General features: G+C 37.0%; 1 protein-coding gene across 31 annotated transcripts in view; it reads right to left on the bottom strand.

The window, feature by feature from the left end:
- The window catches only part of TTLL5 (tubulin tyrosine ligase like 5), a 144,240-nt gene that overhangs the window by 60,359 nt on the left and 57,353 nt on the right, over positions 1 to 26,528 (bottom strand). For 14 of the 31 annotated variants that reach the window (XM_026712010.2, XM_026711975.2, XM_026712033.2 and 11 more), the window contains 8 exons: positions 23,824 to 23,944; positions 22,008 to 22,154; positions 20,530 to 20,633; positions 19,194 to 19,321; positions 17,139 to 17,252; positions 14,627 to 15,016; positions 11,466 to 11,644; positions 3,931 to 4,082 (listed from right to left, as the gene is read on the bottom strand). In XM_026712010.2, coding sequence (XP_026567795.1) covers positions 3,931 to 4,082; positions 11,466 to 11,644; positions 14,627 to 15,016; positions 17,139 to 17,252; positions 19,194 to 19,321; positions 20,530 to 20,633; positions 22,008 to 22,154; positions 23,824 to 23,944 — 1,335 coding nt within the window. The remainder of the gene's footprint in view (positions 1 to 3,930; positions 4,083 to 11,465; positions 11,645 to 14,626; positions 15,017 to 17,138; positions 17,253 to 19,193; positions 19,322 to 20,529; positions 20,634 to 22,007; positions 22,155 to 23,823; positions 23,945 to 26,528) is intronic. The other 17 variants (XM_087921977.1, XM_087921978.1, XM_087921983.1 and 14 more) reach the window with 3 other exon arrangements.

The raw sequence follows: 26,528 nt of genomic DNA, 5'->3' as shown, positions 1-26,528 counted from the left end.
TCCCTTCACACCAATGTCATCTGTTCTAAGACCTTCAGAGCCAACAAGGTCTTAAAAAGAAAATTCTAAGCAACAATAGCTGAACTATTAGATACAAGGGAAAATTTTTAATTAAATGAAGCAACTGCCAGTCTAAAAGAGTCAAGGAATTATGAATTCTCTTTTCATCCCATTTCTTTTCATGATTTTGGAGCTAGTGATCAATAAAACCATTTTTGAAGATTTAGGTATCTGCAAAACACCCAAAGAAAACAACCAAAAGTGGATAAATTCTTGAAAACCTTTACCTTCCTTGCAAACGCAGATAAGTTCTGATACAACAGTGACTGCAACACTGATATTATAGAACAAACTAACAATTTTAATTTTAATTTATTCAATGTAGGTACTGCATGACTCCAAACTGATTCTAGGCATGTACAATAAAAGCAACAGGCTAAACACAAATTAAAATAATTATGAAAAATTAATGAACCTTTCCCCTCCATTTTGGCTCACCTGACTGTTTGGGATCATATTGTTCTGATATTGTAAGTCAGGGGTGTCAAACTCGCGTCATCACAGCAGTGTCACGTGACGTATCAGGACTTTTTTCCCCTTCACTAAACTGAGCAGGGGCGGGGCCAGCACGTGACGTAACTGGCTTGCGAGCCGTGAGTTTGACAATCCTGCTGTGAAGCAAGTAAAATCATAAGCACAATTGCAGTCACTTGATTTTCTACTTAATGACTGCTTCACTTAAATCACCGAGTTGATAGTCCCAGTTGTGGTTGCTACGTAAGAACTATCTGTATTTATACAACTGTATCATAGGTGACAGAGCACATTTCAGTTTGCTCTCTGACCCAACTGAAGACCTTTATTGCTCTACACCCATATTGTGCTTCCCAACCTTTTACTCAGGTACACAGAAAACACAACAGTAGTACACTTAATAAATTTATAAAGTCAAAGCCTAGAAAATTAATTCAAATTTAATCAGATTTCTAAGATCACTCAATTATTCAGGCAATATGTTTTAAAGCCTCTAATTGTTAGGTTGATATCTCACAGGAACACTTCTTTTGCATTAGAAATTCATGGAAACACAAACTTTAGGTTATAATTTACAATCAGGATAATACCAAGCTATCTAAGAGCAAATCTGATATAATTAACCATCCTGTTATCATTATAACATTGTTACAATTAGTCCACTGTAGATTTGCCCCTATTGCACACTCTTCCAATTCTTCTTATTTTATCCTGCTTTTTATTTCAGTCTCCGCAGATTAGCCAAAACGCCCAAGAGAAAACAAAAAACACATATGGAACATTTTGCCTTTTTTGCCTCTAGACAACTATTTCCAGATATATATTTTTTCTGGGATTGTTCATGAGATAGATGGTAATACTTGTCACAGACATGCAAAACACTAGGGCACCTAAATCATTACAGGTAGTCTTCATTTAGCAGCTGCCTCATCCAGCAACCATTTGCAGTTATAATAGTGACGTAAAAGTAACTTTACGATTAAACTTTGCATTTACAACCTTTGTGGAGCTGTAAAGCAAAGGAAAGCTGCATAAGATTATAAGCACATCATCGTTTTTCTTAGTGATCACTTAGAAATGACCAAGTTGCCAGTTTCAATTGTAGTTGCTAAACGAGAAGGAAACAGGATTCAATAAGGTAATTTCAGAATTCAGTGATATACTTGATTAGATAATCAAAACAGATCTGGATCTCAAGATAAACCTGATCTTAAAGAGAATGCACAGCTCATGAATTATCAGGCTGATAATTCAAAAATATTTTTCAGTGCCCCTTCCCAACAAACAATTAATTGTCCTGAAAGAAATTCCAAAACAAGAAGAATCATAGAGATTTGATCCCTATCTAAGGGTTGGGTGTGAGGGAGGGGAGTAGAGATTGCTTCAAAATTATTCCCATAAAAATAAAGACAGTTAATGAACAATGGACAGATATACAATAGTGGTCAATGCACTGCAGATTTACAAAGGAAGTTTAAGAGGGAAAGAATGGACCCTAACACTTTGATCTGAAATGAATGTCAACAGCAAGTTGAACTGAATGTTAGAAATATTCAGCCATAACTAGAGCTGCTAGTAATTTGCTAATTTTTCATTTAGCTAATCTTGCTAATTCCTTCTCTTGTAACTTCAGTGTTTTTTATATAGAAGTATGAATATAGAGACTACCGGAAACTTGTTAAGCAAAGCAGTTGGTACTGAAATCACCACTATGTTTATAGTCTTACTTCACTTTCCTTTGCTGTAGAGACCTGCAAAGTTTATAAATGCAAGGTATGATCAAAAAGTTACTTTTTCATTAACATCATAACTGCAAATCATTGCTAGATGAGGCAGTCACTAATGGATGACTACCTCTATTAATCTCTTGACCAGACCTTTGCTCTGACCTTGTCTGGGTTCAGAAGCTAAGGGTTGCTCAGAAGTTGGTCACAATTTGTTCGAAAGGATATCAGTGAACATCAGGGCTTTAAATTAAATTGGAAAGTTGAAAATCATCCCAGAAGAAGCCTATGGCAGATGTTAAAATAAAAGCTATAATTTAGTGGTAGTGTCTGGCATGCAGTAAGGCCTCAGATCCACTCCCTAACACCCCCAGTTAAAAGAGCTTTAAATAGATAAGCTTCTCTATGACATGTTGTCAGAATAGCCAAAACATTATTTTTATATGAATGAGGATTAGCAAATTGAACCAAATCCAAGTGACTTTTGGATGGATACTTCCTCTGAAGAAATAGAAAATGAGTTTGGAAGCACTTCTGTTGCTGTTTCTAAATTCAAGTGCTATTTAGCGGTCATGAGAGTTTTTATAAACTGTGCCTGGTTGAGCAACTGTAATTTTACTTGAAGGAACCATACTCACTCTAGTTATACTTACAAGGCAATGATCTCAAAGACAATTTAGAACTTTAGAACATCAGGAATAATATGCTAAATTGTAGTATGATATTAGATTGACCACATTATATCTCTTTGCTGCGTGGGCTGCAAATACATTTCAGGGTCTAAGTCAAGACAACCAATTTCAGCCTTTAAATTTTTAAAGGCATCAGGATCAAGTTTTTCAGAAATCTCTTCCTTTTACATGTTCATGTTTTAAAATTTCTGCTTGGGGTGGAGGAAAGGAAGAGAGACATAAAAGAGACATATCAATCTCCTTGGAGATTGATTTCAAATTTGTTGCTACCGAAATTTAAAATCTGTATCTACCACTCACCAAAATTAGCTCTCTTATACTGATTAATTTCCACGACAGTATTCCATATTAAAGGAGGGGAAACATTTACACAACTGCTTAGGTTCATAAAAACTACACGAAAAAAGTGTCATTTGTAGACAGATAAATCAACCTTAGACAAGTATGCCTAGCCATATCGGCTGCTCTTTGAACAAGATACCTAACTGATGGCAATGAGAAAAGGCAAGATTCTTGTTTGATTGTTTCGAGTGACTTTTGAGTGACTAGATTTTACATCTTGAGGAAAATACATTAATACCAACTTTGCTTTTTTTGTTATTTATATAATGAGCAAAATATATTATTTTTATATAATATCAGCAAAACAACAAATAGATAACTCTCATATCCAGTACAGAATTAAAGACTGCCTCCATACATCAATTAATCTAATTCAGTCATAGTATTGTAAAAAAAGTAATATTCAGAAGCTGTAGGTTTTCATGGCTATTTATTGGTAAAACTACTTCTTGGTGGTGCCATGTGAGTCAATATATATGTGTGCAAATGTTTCAGTACTTATGTTTCTAGCTTCTTCAAAACATTAGCAGTCAGCAAATGATCACAGTCTTGTACAACATTATACGAGCAAAATGCTAATAGGACATATGGATATGACTCTAAAACATACATATTTTCGGTCTAATTATTTCTCTTACCTCAGTGTTAAAGATGCAGGCCTGGTATCAGGAGTGCTGCTGTGTGTTTGAAAAGCCCAAAATGAACCTCCCGGATTGAGTGGTGGCCGATAACTGGAAGCAGTCGTATTTACTTTATTAACGGCTCCATTTATCATGTTTAAATTTGTCAGCTGAAGAGGAAAATAAGCAAATGACAGGCATTTTAAAAGATCCAACAAGACAACAAAAGTATCTTGTCATGAATTTTCACTGAAGGATACATAGTTAATATATCGTTAAAGAAACAGAGCCAGTTTATGGAGCAGAGATGTTGCTGATTCCACATCAGCACAAAAGTGTGTCTAAACGTATGTGAGCCATATCAAGGTTAGCAATCATAGTATGCTGTGTGAATATAAGACTATAATTTCAACATCTCAGAAGAAGCAAGCAAATAAAAGTCATCGACAAACTAAGGTTATTTTCTGGAATCTCATGGACTCACAAAAAGGCAGACTCCTGTATTTACAAGTGACACCAAATCTGGCTAAGCCAGATGCATCATTAGCAACATATACTCTCAAACAGAAGCAGCATATATGGGCTGGCACGAGTATTTTCAGTATTTTCATTAATTAGCAGAAAAATGTACATGTACACACAAACATGGCCTATCAGACAATCAAAATTAATAATCATAATAATCTATAAAACATATTATTAGTTTAATCAGCATTCATTTCTGGCATCATTGTTCCAAGTCTTTTCTTGCCCTTTAGTCAATTTTTCTGATTTCACCATCCCAGGTTCAGAAGGTTATTTATTTATTTATTTATTGAATTCATTGGCTGCCCATCTTATATCAGGGTAACTCTGGGCAGCTAGTTAATACATATCAACTATCTGTTGCTACTGATCACATAGACATTTTTCCTTCCAATGTTGTATAATAAATCTTTTATCCAGTCCTCATACCCTAAATTCCTCAGTTCTTGATTATCTTCATAAATTCAGTATACTGGAGACACACCCAAGAATACATTAACCATCCTGCTGATTTCAGTCCAAAACGGAGACCATATGAGTTACGTTCCAATTCCTGAATTGCAACTGCAACCAACTCTCTTGAAACACAGGCATTCAATATACATCTATCTATCTATCTGTCTGTCTGTCTGTCTGTCTGTCTGTCTGTCTGTGTGTGTATACACACACACATATACATATACATATACACATATATATATGGTACTCAGCTTTGTTCGGGTATTTTCCCACGTCATTATAGTTGTGCTTTAAAGTTGTAGCAACGTTTCAGCAGAATCTCATCTGCTATCATCAGGCTTCTGTATTGTGTATTGTGTTCATCTGTGAGTCAGACTTTTACAGTTGTAAACTCACAGATGAACAAAATACCCGCAAAAACTTAAGGAAACACACACACACACATATATATAGTATTTACTTTATTTTTAATTAAAAAGAAATTCCTCTCATATTATTAACCTTCCATTGCTTTATTTGCGAAGACTCAAGCTTCTTATTCCATACTTCTAATGTCAACTTCATCAGCTTCCTTTCCTTCTCTATAAGAAATATGTTATTGGCTTAGGACACAGCTGTTTTCTTCAAACGTCCAATCATTGTGGAACCTCTTTGTACATTACTTTCCTTTGTTAAAATTCTGTTTGTCTTAAAGCTGTCTTTCACACTGGAGCAGGTGTGTAAACAGTTGAACCTATGGTGGGTAAGGATGTTTCACACATTCCACAGACAGGTGTTTAACTTACAGCAGACTTAAATACAGTCACTGGAATCAAAAGCAGGCATCAGAGCATACTGGCTTATTTAAGCCAGCCCATCGTGTTTCTTCAGTGTTGATAGTTATTCTCCCACTCCTTGATTTGTTTCTGCTTCTATAATTAACCTGCCAGCTCAGTAGATTCCTTGGGGAATCAGTAGAATAATTTACATCTCTACAGCAGAACTCTACTTTGCTGACTATGACTTTCCATCCTCACCATTTGATGTGCCTTAAGGTATATAATGAGCATATTTACACATAATATAAACAGCATGTTTATATAATATAAATATAAGGTATATAATTACCTTATATATATTATATATATTACCTTACCAATATCATATTTAACATAGCTTTCCCTGATTTTAAATGTAAAGGAAGAGTACAAAAGCAAGGCAAAAACAACTTTTTGCTTGGGGAAAATAGATAGGTTTAAATATTTATTCATGTTTGTTAGTTCTCTGTCCAGGCTTTCTTCCAGGAGTTCAAGAACACTCACATACTTCATTAGACCAGTGTAAAACAACAACCCTGTGACCTCAGTACAGATAGTTTTTCCTTATCACTTGTTCACTAACTGTTGTAAGTTACAACAGGGCTGAAAAAAAATAACTTTATGGCCAATTTATGACCTTTGCAGTATCCCTCAATCACGCGATTACCATCAATACACATTGTCCTGTGGTTCCCCCCCCTCCCCCCACCCCTTTTTTAGAGCAAAGCGATTGGAGAGGAAGGAATTGGAAGAGAACAAGGTGTTTGCTCTTCTCCTTACCAAAAGTAATGTAATCATGCTGGCACTCAGGACTGAGAGCTGAAGATATGTCACACAAACATCTACTCTCTTGCAGACCTTTCCTCTGATCTCTCTACTTTGGGAAGTGTGGGGGAAAAACCCAAGCGATTTCTACAGGCAATCTCTCTTTTGTCTGACCTTTATCTCCCCTCACAAAATGAAGAGATGGGAGAGGAAGGGATTGCAAGACAATAAGCTGTTTGTTCTTCAACACACTGAAAGCAATGGTGTCATATTGGAAGGGTTTATAATTTTTGCGTTCATTCATTTCCTTTTGTATAAGAGTTCAATGTTGGACTTCCAAAATGTTTTTTTTTAAGTGTTCCCAACCGATATAGACCAAGAACCTACAGGTAGTCTTCAGTTAATGACAGCATTTATTTATTTATTATGAAATTTATTTGCTGCCCGTCTCATATCTAACAACTCTCCAGTAATTAGGACTGGAATTTCCATTGCTAAATGAAGTGATTGTATTACTTAGTGACAGAAATCCCAGCAGTCCCCATTGCCATTGTTAAGTGAGAATCACAGGCTGTTAGACAAGAATCTTCTTGCAACTTCCTGCTGGTTTCCAGCAAGCAGGAAGTCAATGGCAGGATGTCACAATCCTGGGTGGCTTACAAGCAGGCCAGCACATGGGTAAGCAGCATGGACATAGCCGGGTGGGGAGTAGCTATTGCTGGGCATGGGAAGCTTCTCAGGAGGCTGCTACAATGCCGCATGAGAATAGCCAAGCAGTTGCCTAAGAGCTGGGCTCCTTGAGGGGAAAAAAAGCAGTGGAAACAGGACTGACCTGCAATCTACCCTACCTACTGATTTTGCTTGTGGGAAACTGGCAGGGAAATATCACAAATGGTGATCCCATGACCACAGGATGCTGCAGATAAGCATGAGTGGGTTTCCAGACACCTAAATCATGATCATATGATTGCAGGGGCATTAGGGTGGCCAGAACTTCAAGAACCATCATTAAGTACCACTTATTGAGTGACATTTTAACTCTGAACAGTTGCTTAGTCCCATTAACTGAGGATTTTATTTATGCTCATTTTATTACTTATTCTTTTTTTGCACATCATAGCTCTTCACTGGTTTCAAGTCTCATAAGTCTTCTCACATATTGTTATCCAATAACACTAAATGTTGCATGTTATAATTTTATTTCATTTTTCAATTATCATGACTGAGTGAGCTCAGTTACACAAAATATTTTTCTAAACATAACTAGGCTGGGGTTTAGGCATCAATAAAGTATATAGTAATCATGTAGTATTTATTAGAGTAGTTACTACTGTTTACAGAAGAGCACGGTACCATCAGAATAAGCAGACTATCAATTTCCATTTCTTTTACCTTACCTCTGCTATCAAAGACAACTTTGAACCTGTGCTTCACTCCTCTCAAAATAACCTTCCTAGTTCAAAACTGGGTTAAGATTAAATGCCCTCATTTCTGTCCCCTGGAAGTGTGTGTTTCTGTGTCCCTCCAATTATAGGGAGGGAGAAGAATAGAGCCCACATTGATAGTACTTTTTGTCTTACCATTCGTAGTTATCTACAATAAACAGGACATCTCTAGGAAGGAAGGGAGCCTTGTTCTGCAGTTAACTGAGGTCTATTTCAACCACACCCCATAGATAAATTACCCTCAGGCAAGTTTATCGGTATGCCTGCATTTATAGATATAAGACAAGAAGAAAAAATTTAGATTAAGGGGTTTGAGAGGTGTGAAGTCTCCATGTACATCAAAATTGATTTGGCGCAAGGCCCATGACATTCCTACCCTGCTTGCTGAGTTTACCAGTTCACACGGTATGCACATAAAGAGCATAAGAGTTTCAGTCTCCAGAAAATATTCCAGATAAAACCTGCCACAGACATTCCTGGGAAACCTGACAAATTTTGCAGATTTGTTTGTAGTGTTTCCAGCACATGCATCTTTTTTTTAAAAAAAAGAGTCTGTATTGTAGTGGATTATTTGCTTTCCATTACTGGAAGAAATCAGACTTGGAATTAAATACTCCTAAGAGTTTTAAAGCTAAAGCTTCACTGGGAGTTATTTCAGTAAGGCTTAGATGTGCCAAACGTTTGATGATCAGAGAGTTACCCTTCTCGCAAAACAGTTCCTTGAAACTCAACTTGACTCAGCTAGCAGCTCCTTCAAGGCTAAATCCAGCTATATAAAAGGAATGGTGCTGTTTCAGGCATTCTTTTTTGTTTTTCTATATTGTTTTCTTCTATAATATTGATGTACATCAGCTTTCAAATGAATCTCACATTGTATCTACCGAAGAAAAAATGACAAACAAAATGAAAGGTGAAGCAGAAGATGGGTGAAAAAAAGAAGGGCCAATGGCTAAGAAGAATTAAAACACATCTCCTGTTTCAGCTTGCAGTTGAATGGAAGATCCAGGAGGGAGAGACTTAAAAATAGATTGGGAAAAAACTTCCTAACATTGAGTATATTACAGATGAAGTGATAAATCTCTATTCTTTAAAAGAATAGCTAATTATATATGTTTTTCATGAGAAGACTGTGAAAGAGGAAAAAAAGGGCAGGGCGAGAGGAAGGGGAGGAGAGGGAATTCAGATGTGAAATACACAGCCTGGAATCTCCTCTCCATATTTTTCTACCAAAGCACTGCAAAAAAAAACAATTTGAGATATCCTAAAAAGCAGAACTTGTTCATATTTCTTAGTATTTGATATAAAAAGATTTACTGTCTCTTACACTGGAGGCAATACATCACCATCATGGCTAGCAATCACCTACAATTTTATCCTCCTGATGAAGCAGGTACTAACTAGTTCCTGAGGTGGCTGGTGCCAAGCAGAGTGGTCGTAGTGTTTAAAAAAAACAGAAAAAAACTGTATTAAATATTTGTATTCCGTATTCTTCAGAAAGTTTTATGAGGAATGCCAGGCTTTTGCAAAGGACTACTCTTCCAATGAAAATATGAAGTAATATGCCCTACCCCCTTTCTTACAATGATATATCATTACATTTGCAGGAAAGTTGCTGCAAGCTTTGAACACTGGCTGACTCAACAGAAGAGACAGATATATCTTGTTCCAGCCCTTGCCTGGGTGGTCTGATGTTATCCTTAAGATCAAACTCTGTAGCTGGAAAAGCTGGAGCTGTTGCTAGTGAAAATCAATCCATGAATTTGTACATTTGTTCACAGAGAAATACAGAAAAGAAATAACTCTTCTTTTTATCAAGCAGGGCAAGTCAACACATTATTTTATTTACCATCAATAACTACAAAGCACTGAAGCCTAAGAAATGTTTGTAACAACCACTGCTTCTGTTCTGCCAAAAGCGTTCAGCAGGCACCAATAAAGACCTCACACAGAACCAATACCACTCACAGTATATCACATAGGGAAAAAAGTTCTCAGCAATAGTATGGAAGAGGTTTGCCATTATCATTTTTCAAGATTTATTTTTCAATTTCCCACAGCACAAAATTTCCTGGTGGTCTCCCGTTCAATTCTGCTTAGTTTCTGAGCCTAGACAAAAAATGGTGATAATCACTATAGATTGTCAACCCAACTTTTCTGTATATATTTGATTTTATTTCTAATGGCTGGAATTGCTTTTAGCAATTCTGGAAGATTCCGAGTTGTCCTTTCATAAATTAAAAGAGGTTGCATATGAAACTGATAAGTAGAAGGCCCCTTTTAATTGGCATGGACAATGCTCAATGTGCAAAATAAGAACCAGTTAGTTTGTCATTAATAGAAACCGCATGTAACAATAGATCTGCTCCAAAACATTGAGCATTTTGAGGGCACAGAGCAGGGGTGACAAACTCAAGATCCATGGGGCCAGATACGATGCTTAGATCTGACCCGCGAGGCCACCCTGGAAACATAGAAGGAACAGTCCTCAGTGCCTCTGCCAGTGAAAATAGAGCTCAGGGAGGCCACATGCGCCCCCAGCTCTGTTTTCGCTGGCAGAGGGCTGCAGGAGGCCGTCGCAGCTGAAAAGAGCTCAGGAGCCTGTTTTTGCTGGCAGAGCGCTCGCGCCCACAGGCGCTTCTAACACAAATGACCTCAAGCTGGCCGTGCCCACCCTGGCCACACCCACACCATCCCCCCCAAGGTCAAACACAACCTTGATGTGAAATTGAGTTTGACACCCTGGCACAGATAATACATTTTGAATTGTCACAATATTAAATAATAATACGTACAACTCCCCATGATTTAGTGGGGCATTCCTAAAATTGTCCTGTGTTTCTTGGATCTCAAAGAGGAGAAGAGGTAGGAAATACGACTTCAGCAACAGAGTGGTCAATGTCTGGAATACTCTACCTGACTCTGTGGTTTCTTCCCCCAACCCCAAAAACTTTAACCTTAGACTGTCTACTATTGACCTCACCCCTTTCCTAAGAGGTCTGTAGGGGGCGTGCATAAGCGCACCAACATGCCTACCGTCCCTGTCCTATTGTTTCTTTTTTTTTTATTGTTATTATATGTATCCATGCATTTATAGCTATGTTTATACTTATACCTATTATCTTGTAAGCAATTGACAAATCAAATAAAATTAACAAAAGTATCAACACTGATGTACTGCCTGTTCCTATTTAATATTACTTATTTTTAAAGATGGGCAGTAGGAAAGTGATATAAAATTAAGAAGAGATAAATTGTGATGCAGCAGAGATTTCCCTTTATAAAGCTCCAGCACATACAAACTAGCTTGCAGTAACTTCATCAGGGTGCCCTCCACTTATTCTATGCTTACTATAACCACAGTGACTTAGCATTATTAATATGTACAGTACACTAGAAAAAATGATTGCGGTTCCTGTGATCAAGCACAGTTCAAGAAGATCCATTCAGATTAATTCTTACTTGTCAAATAAAGCTTAATCACTGTTTGTTTTTCTCTTTTGTGAAATAATACTACCATCAAAGACTATTCTATTCAAAATGGAAAATATGTTTTTTTAGATACCTGTTGTGTAAGAAGGCTGATGTGACTGGGTGGGGAGTACTGTCTAGCTGCCTGCTTCTCTGCCAACCTCTGAAGTTCTGCTGCAATATCATGACTACAACGCTTATTGTCTTCTGCATCCTTGTTCATTCTGGCAGATACACCACGCTGTCTGCTTGGGCTGTGACTTCTTGATCCTGCTAAAATGAGTGAAAACTTTTATTTTGCCATGATTTTTTCCCCTAGCTATAAGAAATATGCCCTCAGTGCAAGAATTGACAAGGGACATAAATATTAATGACAAAATCAAAACCAAGTGTTTTATATGAAAGATAAGTAATACATGATTCTCAATTACAATATGCATATATCTATAGGTAAATTATCTCACAGTTTTTGCTTTCTTTCCAAAGTTTTACAAAGAACACAAACCATTTCTTTACAAAGTAATGATAGAGAAGCATGATAGGGAAATTAATTTATTGAAGAAAGGGCAATTCAGAAAGTCAGCATGAGATAAGGAAAAAAATAAGGCACCAAAGAAGTTTTATTCCAAAGAAACCTCTGGTTAGATATTTATTAGTGCTATGTCAACTATTTGGAGGGATATCTTAAGGAGCCTCTCCAAACCTGCTGCTCAGAGTACCAAGGCCCCATGTTGTTTTAAAGCACAACCAAAGCCCCACTAGAATCAGAACTGAGACTGTACACATGCGCCTTTCCCTGCAATCCCAGCGAAAGTAATGTGGGGGGGAGGGGGGCATAGCCATGTTCTGTCATTGTGGAAGTCCTTGAAATAGCCAAGAGCCTTTGAGAGAATTGGAGTTATAGGTCCAGAAGAGTATGAAGCAGCCCTTCATGTGGTTGGCATCGCCCCAATAAATTAGCATAACACAAAAGAAAAATGAAACAAAATGCATTACTTGGAAAGCTATTCTTATGTGAATAGGACAGTTCTTTTCAAAGTCTTAAAAACTTCATGAGGATTATTAGGAAAACTATAATACAACATGTGACACATTAAAATTTTGAAATACTCTACAATGAAAAAATACTCTACAACTCACATCTGGTTATAATTTATTGTATATATTAACAATGTTTTTACTTCCTTGAACTCACGTCATTCTGAACAGAAATCTTAGATGTTTGTTGGTGATATTTTTTTAGTATTTTCCCAATAAAATAAAATATATATTTAAAATATTTATTTTTGAACCACATAAAATCACCTAAAGATGGACATTCTCAGGGTTCCCCCCCCCTTTTTTTTTTCTTTCCATAGTGTTTATATGTGCCATTTATTTTTTTTTCTTTTTCAATTCTGTATATTTTTCTTTAATTTATGCCATTTGGGTTTTGGCATAAAAAGCATCTGAAATCTAAAGAAAAATAAATTTAAAGTAGCATTGAACCAAAAGAGTATTTTCAAAAATGTAAAAATAAAAAGTACTACAGTAGCTGAACTTCTGAAAATAATCTAAAAAGTTTATATGCTACACAACTAAAAATACTGCAGAGAAATATAAATCTGATGTCAAATATTGAAAAACAGATGGTCTGGTAACTGCATAGTTCAATGCTATAAGCAATTACAGTGATATCTTGGCATTCAACTGCTTTGAATTTGGTACTTAATGGATTTTGACATGAAAATGTTGTCCCCGCCCTCATCATTTGGCTGCCTTGGACTTACTACATTATTTCTTATAGGAAAAATTTGTTTGGTAATCATCATGCCTCCAGGAATCAATTAATGATGAGTACCAAGGTACCACTGTATTGCTACTGAAATCAGTCACTGCCATGTGAATTAATTGATTGCTGAAACCCGACACCTATGTCAGCAGTGCAAGCCTTTGAGAGCTCATTCTTATTTAAACCAAATTGACATTCATTTCAATATTTGATATCACTGGGCTGTTTGCTGGTCTTTCCATATCCTTTCCTGACAGGAAAAAAGGCTAAGTAGGGAGGTGAACACCTGTCCCTTTAAATGTTGGACTTCCATTCCTAGCAGCTCAAACTCAATAAGAGTAATAATTGGTGATGATTTGAACTGTAATCCAACAATACCTAAAGGGCCATGGATTTCCTACTCCATCGGAACAGGAGTTATTTCTTGGGGAAAATGGTAATAGTATCCAATAGTTAAAATAATAGTTCAAAGAAGTGTTCCAGTATTGTTTACAGATAGAGATTTGTACATCAATAACATGGAAATCTGGCAAAACCTAACTGGTGAAGAAAAACTAATTCAAAGTGTAAAAGGTATAATCTGATGGCAGAGCAAAGCGTTGCAAAAGAGACGCATTCTATCCTTGACATCTCTGGGTAAAAATGCTAAAGACTGAGATTGGAAACTTGGAGAGTTTCTCCATGTGAACATGTAAACAATATTTAGATGAATACTTTGATTTGGTTTCTTCCTATGTTTCTTTGAATTCACAAGCACTAGGATCCATGGGAGAAAACCACTGAAAGCCCCATTATAAAGAAGTTCAGAATCCCCTCTCTTCTGTACTGCCACTGAAGAAAATACTGGTGTGTGTGATATTCTACTCCTATTGTCCAGTCACTGCAATAACATTCACAAACAATTAATATTCCAAGGGAAAAAGCATTAATCTTTTCGGATGTCAGTCCACTTTATTAGTTGCTGCCTGATACCTTGTCCTATACAGTTTCATACAGGGGAATTTAAATAACCACTACTCAGTCCACTGGAGACTTGTCGCCAAATTGTGTCATGAGAAAACAGCAGTAAGATTAGAGAGGCATGATCACCCTATTCTTTGTTTCTGCAAGTTGCCTAAGAAACAACATAATCACTTCACGCATGCCTTAATACTCCAGAACAGAGGTGGGAAATCACAACCCCTTTATGACTTGTGAACTTCAACTCCCAGAATTCCTGAGGCAGCCATGCTGGCTGAAGAATTCTGAGACTTGAAGTCCACAGGTCATAAAAGGGCCACAGTTCACCATCCCGGCTATAGAAGATAACAACACTCTTGAGGACAACTCTGAATTAGATTAGATATTATTCTTTTTCAAATAAATATCAAATAAAGAAAATACGAATATCCAACTCAAAACTTGCACAATTAATTCAAATTGTCTTGGATATTGCAATATTTTTTTAAAAATTACAATAATGTGTCAGCTGAGTATCAGCCTACCTGCTTTTGCTGAGGAAGGTCGGGTCAGTCTCTGGCTGTAGATTTGCATGGCAGTCTGAAAGGAAGAGAAGGGGCTGACAGTGTAACTGCCAGACCGACAGCGGTGTAAGCTTGTACTGTTTGAGGATGGGCGGGACACGTTTTTTCCTGTATTAGACAAGTTGTCAGGTGCTGCGTTTGGAGAAGAAGGGGGAAGTGTTGCTCTAGAACCTGACGAAAGGGAAGGGGTCGAGTGATAATCAGGCAACTGTACATTCTCACAGGCAGCAGGTTGCGAGGACAATGGCATACTGATGCTTTGTGGGAGTGTGGTACCATGAGTAAAGGAAGAAGTGCTAAGAACGCTGAACTGTGGTGTATTCTCTCCATCTTCCATTGAAGAAGGGACACCTAGTAGAGAGAGAAGAAAAAATCAAGCCAATCAGGGCAATTCATATTTTTCAATTGGACATATAAAAACTTCTACAATTGCACTTTTACAGGCTTTAGATTTTTTTTTTTATATAGCATCTGACTTTTCAACAATTTCACAAAAGAGCTCTAATAGCCAATAAAAATCTTTCTCAATGCATTTATATTGTATTTATATTGATAATTCTATTATTTTACTATGATGTTCTCTACATGGATACTCAGTTTTCTATTTAATATTAAGATACTCAAAATACTTATTCCAAATTATTTGATTTTTGCATGTAATATTTACAAACAGTACTGCATCAATTACTTTGTTCTTTATAGTAAATTAAAATAGTATTCATAAAGCCAGCCTCATACACGAACCAGTCTGATACTTTTCAACTACTGTACAACATTTCTACTGGTTTTATACTAACAGTATAGTCTACTGCTTAGCCCCATGATGGCAAACTATGGCTTGTGTGCCAGAGGTGCCACAGAGCCCTCCCTATAGGCACGCGAGCTGTCGCCCCAGCTAAGTTCCACCACACATGTGCGTGCACCTCCCACCAGCCAGCTGGCCTTCAGGTCTCTGCCACACATGCATGGGGGACGCCCAGGCATGCATGCAGTGGAGGGGCATGCTCAGGGTGGGGCACATGTGCAGGGGACACACACACATGCGTAGGAAACATGCGTGGGGTGGAGCAAATGCGTGGGGGATGTGTGTGCATTGCATTTGGGGGGTGCCTGTGCGCACATGCACAAGGTGCTGAAAAGGTTAGCCATCACTGGCTTAGCCCATTCAAAATTCCCCCCAAAGTTTTTTTTTTCTATTCAATGTTCATGAAAATGTTTAACTTAAAATGGATTGTGGAAAAGATTAAAAATATTAGAGCCTACCTCCTCGACCCATTCATTTAAGCAGTATCAATACAATAAAATATAGCAAAGAAACATATTATTAACTCTAAATTAGATGTTTGGAAAAATTATAATTGTTAGTATCTTGACTGACAGACTCACTGTGTGAGTCTAAATTTATCTGAATACTCCTGTCTGTCTGACTGTAATCTAGTCTAGTTTCGTCTTATTTTATATAATCTATCTTTTTTAGATTTATTGTCACTTTGAATGTACACTAATGGGCATAAATTAAAATGAAATTTCATTGCATACAGCTCTCAAAAGGTTTATCACATCCAATATATACTACATAAACATGATTGACTGACTGACTGATTAAATAAATACAGAATTATGTATATACCACATATATTATTTGACACAGAGAAACAACAGTCTAGTATGGATGTATACATGTACATGGTAAGAAAAATGAATCTTGTGAGTTTACCAGACATATATCATAGGAAACAAAGCTGTTACAGAATCTGGTAGTCCTGCTAAAAATACTTTGAAATCTCCTCCCAGAGGGGAGCAAGAGAAACAGACCTTCAAGTAGGTGTGTGGGGTCTCTAATAATGCTTTGAGCTCTAAGCACAAAGTGTTTATAAGCAGTATCCTGAATAACAGGAAGAAAACTTCCTATAATCTTCTTGGCCGTCCTTACCACTCTCTGAATGGACTTTCTCTCTGAGGCACTGCTGTCACCAAACCAAACAGTGATGCAGCTTGTTAAAATGCTCTCAATCATGCCTCTGTAAAAAGTCGCTAGGACAGAAGGAGAAAGATGTGCTCTCCTCATCCAAGACAGGAAATGCAGACGTTAGTCTGCACACTTCACTAAGGGTGTGGAAAGACCAGTGTGGAGAAACTAGATTGTTAGTTATCTGCACCCCTAGATACTTAATACCGTTGACCAGATTTCTATCACATTTATAAAGCTGCCATAAATGCAGCAAAACCCTGGATGGTAAACGTAACATATAAAACATCAAGAACAGGAAAACACATACAACACACAAAACAACCTGGGTCAAGGCCCCCTTATAAAAATATCAGGACAGCTTTATCATGGGAAGAGACACACCTTCTCTGGGTGGAGGTTGTTCCATAGGGAAGACACCACGACAGAGAAAGCCAACAAAAAGCCATTAAAGTTTTGTCATAGTCTAACTATGCAAATGTACTCTTTTTCCAATTTTCTTACTGGGTAAACTAGTTCCTTTGGGTTGCTCAACTCTTGGCTGCTCTACCACATTTTCTTTCTCCACTGGAAGTTGGGATTGCTTTTTTTCATTTTTCCCCATCTTTTCTGAGTGATCTGAAAAGTTTTCAAAATTAAAAGAAAAATAAGCAATGTATGATAATGATTTTCAGTATGACATTTTCTAATACAGATGATCTGAAATTAATTGCATCTGCAAATAAAAATCTATCCTAAAACTGAAATTCTTATGTATCTAAAAATTTTTACATTCCATATATCCATCAGTGAAACAAAACTATGAAACATATTGGTTGACTGGCTGGCTGGCTGGTTTGATTTGGAGACTCCTGAAGCCCAAAAGACCCTAGGCAACTTACAGTGCACACAAAGAAAACCAAATAATAAAATGCATATGCATCTTAGCAACCAGACAAAATGGACACCAACGTAAAAGATAAATAAAAGCCTGGCATTCAACCTAACCCCAAGCTTGGGAACAAAGTCACATTTTCAACAAGTTCCAAAACAGAACAGAAAATAGGGAAGGGGTGGCATACAAATTTTCAGGGGATGCTGTTCCAAAGGGCAGGTACCACAACAAAGAAAATATACTGCTTAAGTCCTGATAGATAATATTAAAGAGACATTGAAAATGCTCACTCTGCTTAATCTCACCAAATGGACAGATATAATCCCTTAGATAACTAAGCTCAATGCCATGTAGGCTTCACAATGATAACAAGCACTTTGATTGGCAACCAAAATCAATTTAGCAAGCAGTGGAGGTAACAAAGCAGGGATGATACACACATAACATGCCTATCACTGTCTTATTACTACATTTTGCAACAGCTGTGGCTTCAAGGTCAGCTAAATGTAGAGTGCATTGCAAGTAATCCACCTGTGAAGTGATTAGGGCATGACTACGTGAAAGTTTTTCCACATTAAGAAAAGAGTGCAACAGGCACACTAGCGAGCAAGGGCTGTGATTCCTCAGGGGGGTACGCTAATCTTAAATGGGGATGTATAATCCCCATCCAAGACCAGAGATGAAATATTCACAGATTCAAGAAATTCAGATAATAACCACTCAGACTGAGCCCACGTCTGTTCCTCCCTGTAATCTAGGCAGCATCTAAACAATGGATCAAGTCATTGACATTGCTTGGATGTCCTAGGGTCAATATATACAACTGAATAACATCAATGTACAGATGATACTGAGGTATGATATCACTCACCAGCTTCCCATAAATGTTAAGAAGAGGTGAAGGGTCTCAAAACCTGAGGAATCCCACAAGCAAGAGGCTAGGGATGCAACCTCTCTCCTCTTGTCAACATTGATGGGAACTGACCAAGGAGGAAGGAGAGAACCGTAATAAAACAGTACTTTCCACCCTTCAAGTCCACCCCAGAAGGATACTGTGGCTGAGTGTATCAAAAGTAAATGGAAAACAAGGAGCACAAGGATGCATGCATCACCGTCATCCCAGCTCTGCCAAATATCATTAGCAAGGGCCACCAATTCTGCCTCTATACTGTACCCTGGCCTGAAACCTGACTGAAATGGATCCAGATAATCTGTTTCCTCCAAGATGTTCTTCAGCTACTGTCTGACCACCATGTCAACTATCTTCTTTGAAAAGGGAAGGTGAGAGACTATAGCTATCCGGCAGTGTTAGATCCAGCATGGGCTTCTTCAGAAGGAGGCACACTACAACTTCTTTTAAAGAGAGGGGGGACAACTCCATTCTTCTGTGATAGCATTGCATGAACCAAATAAAGGTCATTTCTTAGGTAGCTTTAATAACCCAGGAATGCCCAGGATCAAATAAACAAGTAGGTAAACTCATTGATTTGAAGACTTTATCCACTTCCTTGGGAATCACAGGCTTAAACTCAGTCCAGATGATCCCACTAGACTGTGCCCCAGCCACTTCAATAGGAGGAACCCAACTCTGAGTGAATCCAAGTAACTTTTATCAAGAAAAAACAAGAATATTCCTCATTTGCTTCTTTACAATTATATTGAAGGTATCAGAAATGGATACTCACTGCCTTTGTTCCTGTTTTCCAATTGGCTATTATTATGCTTTGTGGCTCCAGGATTTGTTCCCAGGAAGACACTTGCTGATTTATTCTTATGTGTGTAAAAAGTCAGTACCTCCTCAAGATCACTTTCACTAAAATGGGGAAAGATGTATACAAGAATAAATGGCCTAAATTTATAATGTGGTGATGCAGCTGCAATAGCTACTATAAGCATGGAGGTGGGAAGGGGAAAAGAAAGACAAATTGGAAAGAACTAAAAGAAAAAAATGATATTTTTGTTAAGCTTGGTAAAAGCCATGGTGGCACAGTGGTTAGAATGCAGTACTGCAGGCTACTGCTGACTGTTGGTTGCCAGCAGTTCGGGTCTCACCAGTTCAAGACTGACTCAGCCTTCCATCCTTCCAAGATCAGTAAAATGAGGACCCTGATTGTTGTGTACAATATGCTGACACTGTAAATCACTTAGAGAGGGCTATAAATCACTGTGAAGTGATATATATAAGTTTAAGTGCTACTGCTATTGCTAAAATTCCATGCTGCATTTAAGGAAAGTAATACTCTTAGCCATCCAAAAGCTAGTAATAAAAATAATGTTGGTTATTTTTTAAAAATAAACTGTATAGAGCTACTTTGATGTAGTAGTTAAGACACTAGGCTAGAAACTGGGAGACTGTAATTCTATGTTCACTTTAGGTACAAATTCAGCAGGATGACCTTGGCCAGTCACTTTTTCTCAGCCCTAGGAAGGTAACAAGGACAATCACTTGTGAAAGATCTGCCACAAAACCTGCAGTAGTCCAGATAGTTGTCCAGAGTCAACACTGACTTAAAGGAACCCCCTCCCCAAATAGAACATTTTTGATTAATAAAATTACTGTCAAAAATTCCATAGCCAAGGCTCCTGTCTCCGTAATTTAAACACTACCTCTTCAGAACTATACAGTACCATCTTTGTTGCAAAATGGATTTTGCTCCTTCTTTAGGGCTATGCTACAGTGAAAATAGAGAAAGAAGGAAAATCCCAGAAAAATATAATCCTTGTATTTACACTGGAGTACATCCAATTCTATTTTCCTTTGAAAAATTATAATACTTTATTTCTACCACTAAACAGTTGTATTAACTAGCAGCAGAGCTCAGTATAGGTTAGTTTACAAAGCAGATGGGATCAGAAGTATCAAGACAGGTTTTGCCTAGCATCCATGAAAAACGCAGAGATAAATACAATAATCATCTGACATACAGAAGAAAAAAAAACAATACCTTAAGAAGTTTCAAATTGATTTCCAATAGGAGGCAATATAATTTATTGCTCTGAATGCCTTTGAGTAATTCATACCTTGCCTTAGTTATAAACTTGTGAAAGCCTTCTTCATCTACCCCCTCTTCTTCTTCTTCCTCCTGTTTCTTCATTGCCTTTTTCTGAGACATTTGATCTGTTTCCTAAAAATCAGCAGCAACAGAGTAATCTCTCAAATCACCTTTTCTATGAATGTGTTTTATAGTATTAGGATGCTTGGAGGAGTACTTAGGGAAATGGTACTTACTCAGTGTCCTTTTAAAGCAAATAGTTACTCTATTGATATTTATGTAAACATTGCAACTGAATACATATTGTGACATCAGACACAAGTGCATTAAGTCATTGCATTTCTATATCATCATAAATGTCATTTGCTCCCCTTACTCCCCCCCTTCCCAAGATGCCACTGCACTGAAGAAGATATTAGTAATACCAGTGGAATCAAATACTGAATTTACAAATATTGTACATCACAAGAATTTTGAGCACTAATATAGTATTATTGAGCCGCGGTGGCACATTGGTTAGAATGCAGTACTGCAGGCTACTTCTGCTCACACCTAGGGGTTCAATTCTCACTGGCTCAAGGAGACTCAGCCTTCCATCCTTCTGAGGTCAGTAAAATGAGGACCCAGCCTGTTGGGGACAATATGCTGATTCTGTAAACCGCTTAGAGAGGGCTGTAAAGCACTGTGAAGTGGTATATAAGTCTAAGCGCTATTGCTATTCCTATTCTTGCAAAACATGAAGTCAGTCATTATAACTTCTACTTTCCCTAAAAAACTTATTACTAAATAACCCTGGCCACTCAGTTTAGTTTTTACTGGGGCATAATCACATTTAAAAAAACCCAACAAAAATAGCAAAATGACTAGACACATTTTGACCAATAGTTTCAGAACTGTCATGATTTTGTTTCTTTTTAGGGGCAATGAATCTGAACATCAATCAGTTTTAGTAAACAAATTCATTTGCATTTCAAAAACATAATTGGAAGTTACTGTCAAAGTTGTTGCAATAAAAATATCCGAAAATATTACTAATTTGTCACCGGAAACAGGTACTTCAGAGAATGATTTTATTGATTATGAAATCAATTAAACATTTAAACAAAACATTAACACTTGTCTGCACGTTACGGAGTTACCTATTTATGCCAAATCACAAAGGTGCAAGAAAAACAAAACCTTAAATGAAGAACCTTCTGCTTTCATTGCAATGCTTGAAACAGGATTGCAGAACTGCATTACAATGTGCAAGTTCCAGAAGTTAGTTGTCTCTCATAAATAACTTGCAGATTAGGTCTTTAAAAATCCACTCCATCATTGCACTAGACATTTGAAAAGTTGACGAATGAATGACTTATGCTGCTACTTTTTTTTTCTTTGCACATTGGATACAATGAGATTCATTAAAGCAAAAAATAAATAAATAAATAGAATGATGATCACTAGAACTTGTAAATTAATATTGTGCTGGTGCAACACCATTCAGCTAGCATAATCAATACTCACCCTGTTATAGCAGACGATGAATTCACCCAGCTGGTGAGCTAAGATGCGCCTACGATCATAGAGAGCCAGGCGCCGACTTGGAAGTAGCATCCTCAACGACTGCTGAAGATTACTAGCTGCTCGCTTCAAAAAACGAACCACCAGTTCCTGCCGTGAAGAAACAACACTAAAGACAGAATCCAAACATTCAATTTTATTAAAAGTATATCTAAATTTGTTTCAAAGAAACCACGTTATAAAGAAAAATGTGTGATAAAGGAGATGGAATGTGCAACCTCAAGTGTTTTATCATTACCTATCAAATCTGGGCATGCTTTGAATGTATCTTGGAAGAACTGTTCAAGAACACGTGTGGTACATCCCTTCTGCTCATTCAAATACTGTGTCTTTTTTCAGGCTTCCATGAGAGCCTATAAAGGTACAGCTCCTCTGAATGTCACATTAAATTTCACAATTGTTTTAATGAGTCAATTCATTAAAACAGCCTCTTTTCTTCAGGCTTGTGTGGAATGGTAGAGTGGAGGCATGTTCCCACAAGTTCTAAAACAATCTTCTAAATCAGGGATATCCAACATTGGAAAGACTTGTGGACTTTGATATGGCTGGTGGGGGAATTCTGGGAGTTGAAGTCCACAAGTCTTAAAGTTCCCAAGATTGTATATTCGTTCTAAATCATTTTAAAGCATGTACAATGCTAATGTCTATTATTGCTGTCTATTAACCTGTCTATTATATTATTGTATCTGTCTGGTAGCCACAGATAAAAAGCACGTATCTGAAGGGTAGAAGATTTTTCCATGCCATTTTGGTTAGGTATACTTTTGCTGCCATTATTCATTACTTGAATCACTTTTGGTCATACTATCTTACTTTAAGGACTGCATTATTATTATTTCTTTCTTCTTCGTCACCAGATAATGGTAGAGAAGAAATATTCTCCCTGAAAAATAAGTATTAAGCTTTCTGCCGTGGTGTTTGATTTCAAACACATCCTGTCTCCAGTTTAGATTTGCTTTTGGCTTGATGCCCTACTAAACATGTAAATGAAGTGCTTCATAGCCAAACCATTACATTTCACAATTTACCTCTCATTAGCATTATATTAGATTGGTCTGAACTGTTACTCTAAATATTATTTTTCATAGCAGAGCAGGCAAAGTATCTCTTAGAAAGCCAGTTTCAATTTTCCACTTGGAAAGAGTGGGATAACATTTTCCACTGAGGCAAACTGATTATTCCTTATTTCTGACATAAGGTTTTTAATCTTTGAGTTAGATTGGCTCAATATGCACTGCCTGTTTTCACAAAGTCTCAACTTGGGCTAAGATGACTAGAAATGTGGAGGAATCTCATTAAGTGCTATAAATCCAGTACTTTATATAAAACACCCAAAGTGATTCTGTGATTGGGGGAATTAGAAAAACAACTCAGAGATATATACTTAGTAGCCAAGTTATATGCAGAGTTTAAGAAGAGGTAATGGGGAACTAAATGTAAAAGAAATATAGCAATCTAAATTCGCTATCACTACAGCCATGTGCTATTCAGCTAAACTTAATCTCTATCAGACTCCAAACACACTTCTACTTGTTCTGCACATCAATAAATTAGATCAGATCAAAAGGACGCATTCAAACTGTTTTAAATTACGGACAAAGGTAAGATGTGTCAACATTGCAAATAGTTAAATGTTCAGCAGTTCTGCTCAGCCCTAGCTGGGAGGAATCAGCTTCATACTGACTATGATTCAGGAATGCTGAGTAGGAACAGCTGGGTCCCTTCCTGAAAAGTACTGGGCAAGCACACCGTTTCTTACCATCTGCTCATCTTCCTTGGCAGCCCAGACTGGGTTGTGGACCTCATCACCAGCCTCTTTCATCAGACGCAGCTGGACACGCTGCAGGTAAGCAGAGAAAGCTCTGCGAGCCTGAACTTTGCTACAGAAGAGAGGTAAAAGCAGGCATGAAAATACAGCTTTTACTCTCCAAGCTGTTAAGAAGGGGATAAATAGTTTAGAATCTGGATCAGCAAAGACACAATTTCATTGGAATTAAACTGGAAAAGCCTGATTAATCCAGTAAAACTGTATAACTTGAGAACTGTATTACAGAGCTCCAAGTGAAAAGGATTAAATTTCTAAATTTCCAAACTGAAATTTCATGCTGCCAAAACTTCCATGTCTCCAAAATAAATATGGAAGATAAGTGCAAGTTTAAAATGGAAAGCTCTTCTCTCAAACACAACTTCAGAGTACACAGTCAACATTTGCACTTTCTCAGAATATTCATGCAAATCAAGATGTTTGCTGCATATTAATTACTCTCTGAACACTGTGGGAACTATGGACGTTATTCAAATTAAGTGGAGAGGATAAGCTCTTAATACAATTTTCACTGCTCTTCGAGAATGTTAGCCAAGAACAGAACCATTTTAAAACTTCCCATATTTTAATTTTGTATCTTCTGTATTTCATTTTATAAATTAACTTTATATTGCCTCAAAAAATGAAATTAGATTAATGGCCAAAGATTTTAATGACTCAGCAACACAGATATATCAATTTACTTCTGTAAAATGCTGGCATTGATAATTCTCATTAGTTAATGGTTTACAAGAAATACTCCCCATCCCCATATTGTCTTATCTAATGGGAGGAGTCTTTTCTGCTGCACTGCCCACCCTTTGGAACACCACACCCCAGAGGTTAGATTGGTCCCAACCCCCTTATGGCTTTCAAAAGACTCTAAAGACATGGCTCTGTCAATGGGCTTGGGAGATCCAGTTATGGGCTATTGATTGACGCATGAGTTGCACTTACCAGCTTATTATACTTTCTGGTTTTAATTTGATTTTAATCTGTTTTAAATGAGTTGTTTTTACTGTATCTTGCGTTTTTTATTTTTTGTTTTGCTGAGTTGTTTAATTACTCCATGTGAGCTACCCAGAGTCACAAATGTGTGATGGGCAGGCTATACAAAATAAATGTAATTTTGTTCTTATATTGTTCAGGACATACTATGGAATCAATATTCTAACCAACTGCAATATCCATTCATGTGTTTTCCCTATTGCAGAAAATATACATGCCAAATTATAAAGTGAGAATTCTATCACCTACAAACTGAAATTAAGGGATTCCAACTTTGTTAGACTAGATGATAGGAAATGGTTTTCCATACTAAAAGCTGGATCTACTCAGCATCCTTTGTTTTCATTAAAATTAATGTGAAAAGTTACTGATTATTAACTTAAATCCCTTCAATTTCCATGTGACACAACTGTAAGTATTGTTAAATATGGATCCAACTTGGAAGATATATAAAAACACATGGGGAGTTAAGATTCTCCAGGATCCTATACATTAAGATATATTTTCCATATATTATATGGAAAATATATATTATATGGAAAATATACCCTAAATGTATATATTACCAGCTGAAATATTTTTATTTTTCCATTTTAATGTAGCTGTCAAAACTTTTGAACAACCTAAATAAAAGTTTGTTGTATACTCTGAATGCACATTTATCTTAAAGATGGAATACCAAAATAGCAAGCAAAATCTATATTTAAATAGTGATATATTTTTTTTCAAATCATAGACAAAAATAAAGAGTTTACAACAGTAATAAAAAGTGATATCTGATGGCAACATGCTATGAAATGCTGTCACAATGGCTTTAAATCTAGAGAATGAAAAGGCTTTTCTAAATAAAATGTTCCGGACAAATATACAGTTGACCCAGTGAATTATATCAAATTTTACAGAAAACGGCAGCAAAAAAAAAAATAACATCTATAAACACAGAACATTTTAGAAACATCAAATTACTATGGTACTATCTTGCAAAAGTGACCAGGTGCACCTGGGAAATTTAAACAGCGCATGAAGATAAGAATCCAAAGCTGGCTTCAGAGATCAACAAAAGCAGATAGCTGCCTATTGCCAGAACAATAAATCAGTACTATCAAGCAACTATTAGCTTTCAGGCTGAATGGCCATAGCATAATTTTCTACAGAGGTTTCACCAGCAATTGCAGCTAGCACCTTAAGAAGCAGTCGACTGCATTGTGGTATATCTCTTGGCAACTCACAGGCAACCAAGACTAGCTGGAATCTTGTATTTGAACCTGGCAAACTGATTTCTGATTGGTCTGTGTCATAGGAGTCGAAGAAAGGTGGTCTCTCATCTCCATCTGATTCATTTTGGAGAAATTCCAGTCAAACAGGTTCTTGATTAACCTGTCCTTGATCAGGTTCTTTGTGCAGATGGATTTCTGGCTGGTCTAGGAAGCTGGAATACAACCATTCAGCCCAAATGCTGATCATTAACTTGATTGCCACCTGCTGTGAAAGGCTACATCGCTACCAGTAAATCACTACCAGTATAATCTTCATCATGCCCACCACTGCCATTATGCAGCTAGCATAATTACTAGCCTCCTGCTCCTTTAGTTGGCTTGCTTATCTGGGAGTGATAGCAGCATCCGGCCCACATGGTTGCAACCAATCTTTAA

This window comes from Pseudonaja textilis, chromosome 1 (genome assembly GCF_049901715.1).
Source record: "Pseudonaja textilis isolate UNSWEBS1 chromosome 1, rPseTex1.2, whole genome shotgun sequence".
Classification (NCBI taxonomy): Eukaryota; Metazoa; Chordata; class Lepidosauria; order Squamata; family Elapidae; genus Pseudonaja; species Pseudonaja textilis.
Note: the sequence above shows the minus strand (reverse complement) of the source record. Positions and strands in the feature narration are given on the sequence as shown.